General features: G+C 48.7%; 1 protein-coding gene across 2 annotated transcripts in view; it reads left to right on the top strand.

Moving 5' to 3' along the window:
* The window catches only part of LOC143975793 (disintegrin and metalloproteinase domain-containing protein 33-like), a 214,645-nt gene that overhangs the window by 186,758 nt on the left and 17,157 nt on the right, over positions 1 to 10,730 (top strand). Inside the window, exons 18-19 of one of the 2 annotated variants that reach the window (XM_077478326.1) lie at positions 2,249 to 2,357; positions 10,264 to 10,402. In XM_077478326.1, the coding sequence (XP_077334452.1) occupies positions 2,249 to 2,357; positions 10,264 to 10,402 (248 nt within the window). The remainder of the gene's footprint in view (positions 1 to 2,248; positions 2,358 to 10,263; positions 10,403 to 10,730) is intronic. The other variant, XM_077478327.1, reaches the window with a different exon arrangement.

The raw sequence follows: 10,730 nt of genomic DNA on the forward strand, positions 1-10,730 counted from the left end.
CTCCCGAACCAGAGATGGCACCCAACCACCATAGAATCCTCCTTTAGTTTCCTTGCTTCGGGCTAGCCAGCCCCGAGACATTAAAGTCAGGTGGATCCGCACCCCAGGCCATAGCCTTCCAGGGGGCTGGTCAGGAAGACCAGCACCATGTAATCAGCACATCATACTGGACCGGAACCCCGAACCACGTGACGTCCGCATCTTAAATACCCTCGGCGAGAAGGCCACTTCCACTGACCTGGCTCCGAAAGAGAGTAACCTAAGCACCTAACCAGACCATAGTTCCACGCCTGCCACAAGAGACAGTGTCACCCCTGTGGCCAGGCTGAACATCTCACAGTCCAGTCAGACTGATGCAGAGGTTCAATTTAGACAAATAAACCCAAACCGAACTGCAGTTTAAGCAAAGTTTAACTTTGAAAAACGCATAGCGCGTGCTCCTCAGGAGCCGCTCCTACAATGGTCAATGGTTGAATCATAAGTTGTAAAGTATATTAGGTTGTAGCTAAAGTTGTGAAGGACATAAAGGTCGATTGGTGGAGCTAATGTTGTGGAGAACATTAGGTTTAAGGTTGTTACTGTGGGTTGACACTAGAAGGGTGAGTTTGTCATTGGGGGCAGAAATGTAATTAAAGAGGAGCTGCACCTAAAAAAAAAATATTAAAAGCCAGCAGCTACTAATATTGCAGCTGCTGACTTTTAATAATATCACACTTACCTGTCCCAGGTTCCAGCGATATCGGCGGCAGATGACGAGCGATCGCTCGTCTCGCTGCAGGCACCGCCGCCATCCTCTGTCAGGGAATCGGGAAGTGAAGCATGAGGGCTTCACTGCCCGGTTCCCTACTGCGCATGCGCGAGTCGCGCTGCGCTGGTTCCCCGCTGTGTCTCTGGGAACTGTGTGCTTCCCAGAACACAACGGGGGGGCGGAGCCATGCGGCGGTGGGCGGAGCCATGCGGCGGTCTGTCCGGAAGTGGGTGCAGTTACCTGGATTATCCAGGTAACTGCACCCCCCTCCCCCCCGAAAGGTGCCGATTGTGGCACCGGAGGGGGGGGAGGGATAATACTAGCGGAACTTCCCCTTTAGGGTGAAGAACCGCTTTAACAAGTACAACCACCAGCTGTTACTTTTGGAGAACTGCTGCAGATATGACTTTTATAGGTCAAGATAGTGCTGGACACATGGCTGGGCCTTCTTGTTCTGTTGGGAAGCAATGGGAACAGAGAAACACAGGAAATTACATCATAACCAAATAGTTCCTCTAAAAAGAACAATAAGTTATGCCCAGCATCAAATGTAACAATGCCACCTAGTGGGCAATGCTGCTAATTAGAGTATAATATATGACAATAGTTGTTGCATCTTTGTCTGTATAGGTAGGATGCTAACATCCCTAAACAACTACTTCTCGTATAAGCTGTAGGTTGGGAGTGGAAGCTGAAGTTCTTGTGGGTTGACAGTTGCAGCCAATGTTGTTGCTTTGAAATGACACCGAGGGGCTAAAAGTGATGTTGTGGGTCAATGTTTGGAACTGAGGTTGTGGAGGGCATTGAGTATAGGGTTGTTGCTGCTGTGGGTTGGTACTGGAGGGGGAATTAGTTGTGGACACAGTGTAGCCCACTCAACAAATTAGGTGTTACACTTGGAGATGGCAGCTTCTTTTTGTGCCAATTTGGGCCAGTCCACCAAAAAGGAATACTTTAGTTAAAAGTAAGGCAGGTTGGCCTGAGCAAGCATCCGGTTATACTTTAATAAAGAGAAATATTTTTTCTTCTACTGTATTAGAGATGCTCACCCATAGGAAAGGGAAATGTTTTTATTCTGTACAGCAGGCTTTCTCAACCTTTTAACCCTAGGGGAACCCCAAAAATAATTTTCAGGTCTTGAGGAACCCTTACTAAAACCAGTTCATCAGCGGTCAATAGGAACAATGCCCCTTATACTGGTGGTCAATGGGAAGAATGTTCCCCTTAAAGACAGCTAAAAAGATATTTTATGTCATGCTGCTGGCTTTGCTAAGTGATGGTGAACCTTGAACTCTGTAGGCACCACCAAAAAGGTGGTTCATCAGCCACAGCTCAACGAACCCCTAGCAACCTCTGGAGGAACCCCCTAGCAACCTCTGGAGGAACTCCAGGGTTCCACGGAACCCTGGTTGAGAATGGCTGCTGTACAGAATGGGATTCACCAATGGGACTTCACTGATGTCTATTGGGCACTAACCCTATTCCTTCATTTTGTTTCAGGTGTGCAATAGTAACAAGCACTGCCACTGTCACTCTGGTTGGGCGCCTCCCTACTGTGACAAGTCTGGCCAAGGTGGCAGCGAGGACAGCGGACCCGTACCAGACGACTGTGAGTTTTACCTGCCTTGGTGTTTAATGTAGTCCATCTATTATATTATACTCTGGGACAGGGGTCTCCAAACATTTTTGAAACAAAGGGCCAGTTTACTGCCCTTCAGACTTTATGGGGGTTGGACAGTTGCCGGTGGAAGTAGTACACAATGCTTGGTGGTCAGTGGGAGTTAAAAAATTACATCATTGGAGTCAGAGGGAGGAATAATGCCACATCACTGGTGTCAGTGGGAGAATTAGTTCCCCATCTCTGGTGTCAATGGGAGGAATAGTACCCCATTGCTGGTGTTAATGGGAGGCATAGTGCTCTCTTTGGTGTCAGTGGAGGAATAGCACCTCATCATTGGTGTCAGTGGAGGAATAGCACCTCATTATTGGTGTCAGTGGAGGAATAGCACCTCATTATTGGTGTCAGTGGAGGAATAGCACCTCATCATTGGTGTCAGTGGAGGAATAGCACCTCATCATTGGTGTCAGTGGAGGAATAGCACCTCATTATTGGTGTCAGTGGAGGAATAGCACCTCATTATTGGTGTCAGTGGAGGAATAGCACCTCATCATTGGTGTCAGTGGAGGAATAGCACCTCATCATTGGTGTCAGTGGAGGAATAGCACCTCATTATTGGTGTCAGTGGAGGAATAGCACCTCATTATTGGTGTCAGTGGAGGAATAGCACCTCATCATTGGTGTCAGTGGAGGAATAGCACCTCATCATTGGTGTCAGTGGAGGAATAGCACCTCATCATTGGTGTCAGTGGAGGAATAGCACCTCATCATTGGTGTCAGTGGAGGAATAGCACCTCATCATTGGTGTCTGGGAGAATTAGTTCCCCATCTCTGGTGTCAATGGGAGGAATAGTACCCCATTGTTGGTGTTAATAGGAGGCATAGTGCTCTCTTTGGTGTCAGTGGAGGAATAGCACCTCATCATTGGTGTCAGTGGAGGAATAGCACCTCATCATTGGTGTCAGTGGGAGAATTAGTTCCCCATCTCTGGTGTCAATGGGAGGAATAGTACCCCATTGTTGGTGTTAATAGGAGGCATAGTGCTCTCTTTGGTGTCAGTGGGAGGAATAGCACCTCATCATTGGTGTCAGTGGAGGAATAGCACCTCATCATTGGTGTCAGTGGGAGAATTAGTTCCCCATCTCTGGTGTCAATGGGAGGAATAGTACCCCATTGTTGGTGTTAATAGGAGGCATAGTGCTCTCTTTGGTGTCAGTGGAGGAATAGCACCTCATCATTGGTGTCAGTGGAGGAATAGCACCTCATCATTGGTGTCAGAGGAGGAATAGCACCTCATCATTGGTGTCAGTGGAGGAATAGCACCTCATCATTGGTGTCAGTGGGAGAATTAGTTCCCCATCTCTGGTGTCAATGGGAGGAACAGTACACCATTGTTGGTGTCAGTGGAAGGCATCGTGCTCCATCTTTGGTGTCAGTGGAAGAAATAGTGCCTTGTATCAGTGGAAATAACAGTTCTCCAAGGACCAGATAAAGGCAAGCAAAGGCCTATGGTCTGCAGTTTGGAAATCCTGCTCTAGGAGATGCACAAACGCAGTGGCGGTGCATCCATAAGGGCACACGGGCACCGCCCCCTCTCTCCTGCCACCCCCTCGAGCACCTATAGATAGATTCATGCTGCCACTGCCATCCCCTATTCAGGCGACTGGACCCTTTTTGGGTGCCAAGCGCCTAAATTACAATGGCAAGGGGGGAGGGGGGGGTTGTTTTTGAAGCACCTGATTGGAGCCATAGGCTCTAATAGGCGTCAAAAAAGTGGCCTGTGAGCGCCATGCTGTGTTAGAAAAGCGAATGAATATTCGCTTTCCTAACACTAAACCGCCTCTCCGCCAATCAGGTGCTCAGATCTGTTACCCGTCACCTGAGGAGCTGTCCCACCGAGACAGTGTAAGTGCAAACGGCGGGTGGGGGGCCCACTGGCAGCATTTTATATGGCACAGTGGGAGCATTTGATGGGGCACAGTGGGAGCATTTGATGGGGCACAGTGGGAGCATTTGATATGGCACAGCGGCTGCATTTGATGGGCACAGCGGCTGCATTTGAAGGGCACAGCGGCTGCATTTGATGGGCACAGCGGCTGCGTTTGATGGGCACAGTGGTAGCATTTGATGGGCACAGCGGCTGCGTTTGATGGGCACAGTGGTAGCAATTGATGGGCATAGTGGCTGTGTTTGATGGCACAGTGGTAGCAATTGATGGGCACAGCGGCTGCATTTGATGGGCACAGCGGCTGCGTTTGATGGGCACAGTGGTAGCAATTGATGGGCACAGTGGCTGCCTTTGATGGTACAGTGAGGCTGCAATTTATGTTTTTTTTTCTAAATTTTTCAGTTTGTTTGCATCCCCCAAAAATTTGGAGCACCAACCGCCACGGCACAAATGGCCAGCGTATGGCAGAGATTCTTAACGACACTTTGCGGACATGCACAATCAGATTTTTGCGCTGTTGCTAAAATTATTGTGTGTTGGAAAACTCTGACTAAATACCTGGTGATCCTGCCAGTCCTCTCCACAAACAATGCCTTCCTGTCCTTTTTCTGACCAGGTTACCCACAAAAGCAGGTCCGCTGTGCCGTGATCAGTTTGCATCCTTGCCTTGGGACCTACCGAATGCCGTGCCTATGCTCAGTGTCTTTGGTCCCATAGTCAGCCTGTCACAGGCCGACATGCCCCCTCTCCCAACCCTGCATGGCCTGCTTGATAGACAGCGAGTGACTTCATGGGCCTTTTTCATATCTTAGTGCTGCCAATCTCCTCCAACCTTTTTCAGCCACTTCCTGTCTTCATGCACTCACTCCATTGTTGGCTGCACAATATTGCTGTAGACCAGGGCTAGGCAACCTTCGAGAGGTGGAGATCTACCTGAGCAACAGGAAAGAGAACAAAGATCATCGGGTTCGGAGCCTTTTTTTTTTCTTTTTTTGGTAAATGGCCAAAACTAACTAAATAGTGAGGAAAACCTAAAAATATGATACAGCAAGTGTCAATTTAAAAAAATAAACCTAGCTTGCCTTAAAGGGTGGACAATGTCAGTCAGTAGGACAGAGGATGGTGTCAGTAGAGCAGAGATTGGTGTCAGTAGAGCAGAGATTGGTGTCAGTAGAGCAGAGGTTGGTGTCAGTAGAGCAGAGATTGGTGTCAGTAGAGCAGAGGTTGGTGTCAGTAGAGCAGTGGACAGTGTCAGTAGAGCAGAGGACGGTGTCAGTAGAGCAGAGGTTGGTGTCAGTAGAGCAGAGGACGGTGTCAGTAGAGCAGAGGTTGGTGTCAGTAGAGCAGAGGACGGTGTCAGTAGAGCAGAGGTTGGTGTCAGTAGAGCAGGGAACGGTGTCAGTAGAATAGAGGTTGGTGTCAGTAGAGCAGAGGTTGGTGTCAGTAGAGCAGAGGTTGGTGTCAGTAGAGCAGAGGATGGTGTCAGTAGAGCAGAGATTGGTGTCAGTAGAGCAGAGGTTGGTGTCAGTAGAGCAGAGGTTGGTGTCAGTAGAGCAGGGGATGGTGTCAGTAGAGCAGAGATTGGTGTCAGTAGAGCAGGGGATGGTGTCAGTAGAGCAGGGGATGGTGTCAGTAGAGCAGAGGATGGTGTCAGTAGGGCAGAGATTGGTGTCAGTAGAGCAGAGGTTGGTGTCAGTAGAGCAGGGAACGGTGTCAGTAGAATAGAGGTTGGTGTCAGTAGAGCAGAGGTTGGTGTCAGTAGAGCAGAGGTTGGTGTCAGTAGAGCAGAGGATGGTGTCAGTAGAGCAGAGATTGGTGTCAGTAGAGCAGAGGTTGGTGTCAGTAGAGCAGAGGTTGGTGTCAGTAGAGCAGGGGATGGTGTCAGTAGAGCAGAGATTGGTGTCAGTAGAGCAGGGGATGGTGTCAGTAGAGCAGGGGATGGTGTCAGTAGAGCAGAGGATGGTGTCAGTAGGGCAGAGATTGGTGTCAGTAGAGCAGAGGTTGGTGTCAGTAGAGCAGGGGACGGTGTCAGTAGAGCAGAGGTTGGTGTCAGTAGAGCAGGGGACGGTGTCAGTAGAGCAGTGGATGGTGTCAGTAGAGCAGGGGACGGTGTCAGTAGAGCAGAGGACGGTGTCAGTAGAGCAGAGGACGGTGTCAGTAGAGCAGAGGATGGTGTCAGTAGAGCAGAGGACGGTGTCAGTAGAGCAGAGGATGGTGTCAGTAGAGCAGAGGATGGTGTCAGTAGAGCAGAGGACGGTGTCAGTAGAGCAGAGGTTGGTGTCAGTAGAGCAGAGGACGGTGTCAGTAGAGCAGAGGATGGTGTCAGTAGAGCAGAGGTTGGTGTCAGTAGAGCAGGGGACGGTGTCAGTAGAGCAGTGGATGGTGTCAGTAGAGCAGGGGACGGTGTCAGTAGAGCAGAGGTTGGTGTCAGTAGAGCAGAGGTTGGTGTCAGTAGAGCAGAGGTTGGTGTCAGTAGAGCAGAGGTTGGTGTCAGTAGGGCAGAGATTGGTGTTAGTAGATCAGGGGACGGTGTCAGTAGAGCAGAGGTTGGTGTCAGTAGAGCACAAGATGGTGTCAGTAGGGCAGAGATTGGTGTCAGTAGAGCAGAGATTGGTGTCAGTAGAGCAGAGGACGGTGTCAGTAGAGCAGAGGTTGGTGTCAGTAGAGCAGAGGACGGTGTCAGTAGAGCAGAGATTGGTGTCAGTAGAGCAGAGATTGGTGTCAGTAGAGCAGGGGATGGTGTCAGTAGAGCAGTGGACGGTGTCAGTAGAGCAGAGATTGGTGTCAGTAGAGCAGGGGATGGTGTCAGTAGAGCAGAGATTGGTGTCAGTAGAGCAGGGGATGGTGTCAGTAGAGCAGAGATTGGTGTCAGTAGAGCAGTGGACGGTGTCAGTAGAGCAGGGGACGGTGTCAGTAGAGCAGAGGTTGGTGTCAGTAGAGCAGAGGACGGTGTCAGTAGAGCAGAGGTTGGTGTCAGTAGAGCAGTGGACGGTGTCAGTAGAGCAGAGGTTGGTGTCAGTAGAGCAGAGGTTGGTGTCAGTAGAGCAGAGGTTGGTGTCAGTAGAGCAGAGGTTGGTGTCAGTAGAGCAGAGGTTGGTGTCAGTAGAGCACAAGATGGTGTCAGTAGGGCAGAGATTGGTGTCAGTAGAGCAGAGATTGGTGTCAGTAGAGCAGAGGACGGTGTCAGTAGAGCAGAGGTTGGTGTCAGTAGAGCAGAGGACGGTGTCAGTAGAGCAGAGATTGGTGTCAGTAGAGCAGAGATTGGTGTCAGTAGAGCAGGGGATGGTGTCAGTAGAGCAGAGATTGGTGTCAGTAGAGCAGGGGACGGTGTCAGTAGAGCAGGGGATGGTGTCAGTAGAGCAGTGGACGGTGTCAGTAGAACAGAGATTGGTGTCAGTAGAGCAGGGGATGGTGTCAGTAGAGCAGTGGACGGTGTCAGTAGAGCAGAGATTGGTGTCAGTAGAGCAGAGGACGGTGTCAGTAGAGCAGGGGATGGTGTCAGTAGAGCAGAGATTGGTGTCAGTAGAGCAGGGGATGGTGTCAGTAGAGCAGAGATTGGTGTCAGTAGAGCAGTGGACGGTGTCAGTAGAGCAGGGGACGGTGTCAGTAGAGCAGAGGTTGGTGTCAGTAGAGCAGAGGACGGTGTCAGTAGAGCAGAGGTTGGTGTCAGTAGAGCAGTGGACGGTGTCAGTAGAGCAGAGGTTGGTGTCAGTAGAGCAGAGGTTGGTGTCAGTAGAGCAGAGGTTGGTGTCAGTAGAGCAGAGGTTGGTGTCAGTAGAGCAGAGGTTGGTGTCAGTAGAGCAGTGGATGGTGTCAGTAGAGCAGTGGATGGTGTCAGAACGGGCAGAAGTTGGTGTCAGTAGTTTATTTTTTTTTACTATTTATTTATTTATTTAGCAGTCCTGTTGGGGGACTTTGGTGAAATATCACTTTTGAGACAGAAAAAGGAGATTGAGGACACAGTCCTCAATTTCCATCTCTGCAGCCTCAGCTTTCCAGAGATAAAGCGATAATTCTCCCCTCTACAAGACTCTGGTCCGGCCGCACCTGGAGTATACTGTCCAGTTCTGGGCACCAGTCCTCAGGAAGGATGTACTGGAAATGGAGCGACTACAAAGAAGGACAACAAAGCTAATAAAGGGTCTGGAGGATATTAGATATGAGGAAATGTTGTGAGCTCTGAACTTATTCTCTCTGGAGAAGAGACGCCTGAGAGGGGATATGATTTCAATATATAAATACCGGACTGGTGACCCCACAATATATAAATACCGGACTGGTGACCCCACAATATATAAATACCGGACTGGTGACCCCACAATATATAAATACCGGACTGGTGACCCCACAATATATAAATACCGGACTGTTGACCCCACAATATATAAATACCGGACTGGTGACCCCACAATATATAAATACCGGACTGGTGACCCCACAATATACAAATACCGGACTGGTGACCCACAATATATAAATACCGGACTGGTGACCCCACAATATATAAATACCGGACTGGTGACCCCACAATATATAAATACTGGACTGGTGACCCCACAATATATAAATACCGGACTGGTGACCCCACAATATATAAATACCGGACTGGTGACCCCACAATATATAAATACCGGACTGGTGACCCCACAATATATAAATACCGGACTGGTGACCCCACAATATATAAATACCGGACTGGTGACCCCACAATATATAAATACCGGACTGGTGACCCCACAATATATAAATACTGGACTGGTGACCCCACAATATATAAATACCGGACTGGTGACCCCACAATATATAAATACCGGACTGGTGACCCCACAATATATAAATACCAGACTGGTGACCCCACAAGATATAAATACCATACTGGTGACCCCACAATATATAAATACCATACTGGTGACCCCACAATATATAAATACCGTACTGGTGACCCCACAATAGGGATAAAACTTTTTCACGGAAGGGAGTTTAACAAGACATGTGGCCTCTCATTCGAATTAGAAGAAAAGAGGTTTAACCTTAAACTACATAGAGGGTTCTTTACTGTAAGAGCGGCAAGCATGTGGAATTCCCTTCCACAGGCGGTGGTCTCAGCGGGGAGCATCGATAGTTTCAAAAAGCTATTGGATAAGCACCTGAACAACCGCAACGTACAGGGATATACAATGTAATACTGACATATAATCACACACATAGGTTGGACTTCATGGACTTGTGTCTTTTTTCCAACCTCACCTACTATGTAACTAAATGAATGAAGAGGAAGAGCTCTGCAGACTGAAGCATAGTGAATCCAGTTTACAATGCTTCAGTTAGGAATGAACACAGCGAGTGATCGCTGTTCAACAACTCTCTGTATTTGCTCAGAAAAGGAAGGAGTCGGTAAATTAGATATTTACTGGACCCTTTCAAGGTCTCCATCCTGAAGATTGCCTGCAGCAGGGGGAAACAGCAGATCCCCTGTATTTTCCTCCTGTGGCAGCTGAATGTGAGGAAGAGGAGGAGAAGCCGGGGGTTTCTTCTGCCACAGGAGGAAAATATAGGGGGTTGGTTACAGTAAATGCTGCCCCCATTCCTGTCCAGGTCCCGGGGGGCATCAAGGAAGGGAAGCACTCTACCCGTCACCTGCCCATGACCAACAGTGTAGGCATGGACGCTTGTGCTCCCCACCAGAGGCACATGTGACAAGATGACAACACATGATCAGAATTGAGAGATAGGCAGCACGTTGTCACCCTATAACAGGAAGTGCCTTAACCAAGGACCTTCATAACAGGATCACCAGGGAAAGCTGTAAGACAGAAAACAACATTTGGAAAAATGCTACAGTGATAAAGCTTTTATGAAATGTTGGTGATTGAGTTAGATCCACTTTCCAAAAAGGAGTCGCTCCTTTAAATCGGTGACCACCAATAATAACATATCTCCTGTCTTCAGTTACAGATGGCCTCATCGTCTTCCTGCTGCTTCTCTTTCTGGTTGTCCTTCCGTTGGTGGCCTACGGCTTCTATTACTGGTACCGAAAGCCCAATTCTCAGCTCAGCAAGTGGCTGAAGAAGAGCAAAGCCAAGTGCAGGTGAGGGGGTTCGTAAATGTCTTGCGTGTGTGATGTCATCAGTGTAAAGTCCGGGCTTGAAGCTGCACTCCTGAAGGTATTTGGCAAGTATGATTAGATGGTGGCCTTCAAAAACCAGATAAAAACAGATAAAAAAAAATAGGAAGTCATCAGCACTTCTATCAGATGCATAGAACATATTTTATTGTGAAGACTGTGCCACATAAGTCGAAGAATACCACCATTTCATGGCCTCTCGGAGTCCCATATGTCCAAAAATACCAACGTTTTGGGGCCTTGCGTGGTCCCTTCCTGAGGGCAAGTGTAAGAATACCAACATTTTAGGACC

This window comes from Lithobates pipiens, unplaced genomic scaffold, assembly GCF_037356315.1.
Source record: "Lithobates pipiens isolate NorthernLeopardFrog02 unplaced genomic scaffold, aLitPip1_a1.2 Scaffold_13, whole genome shotgun sequence".
In the NCBI taxonomy this organism is placed as follows: Eukaryota; Metazoa; Chordata; class Amphibia; order Anura; family Ranidae; genus Lithobates; species Lithobates pipiens.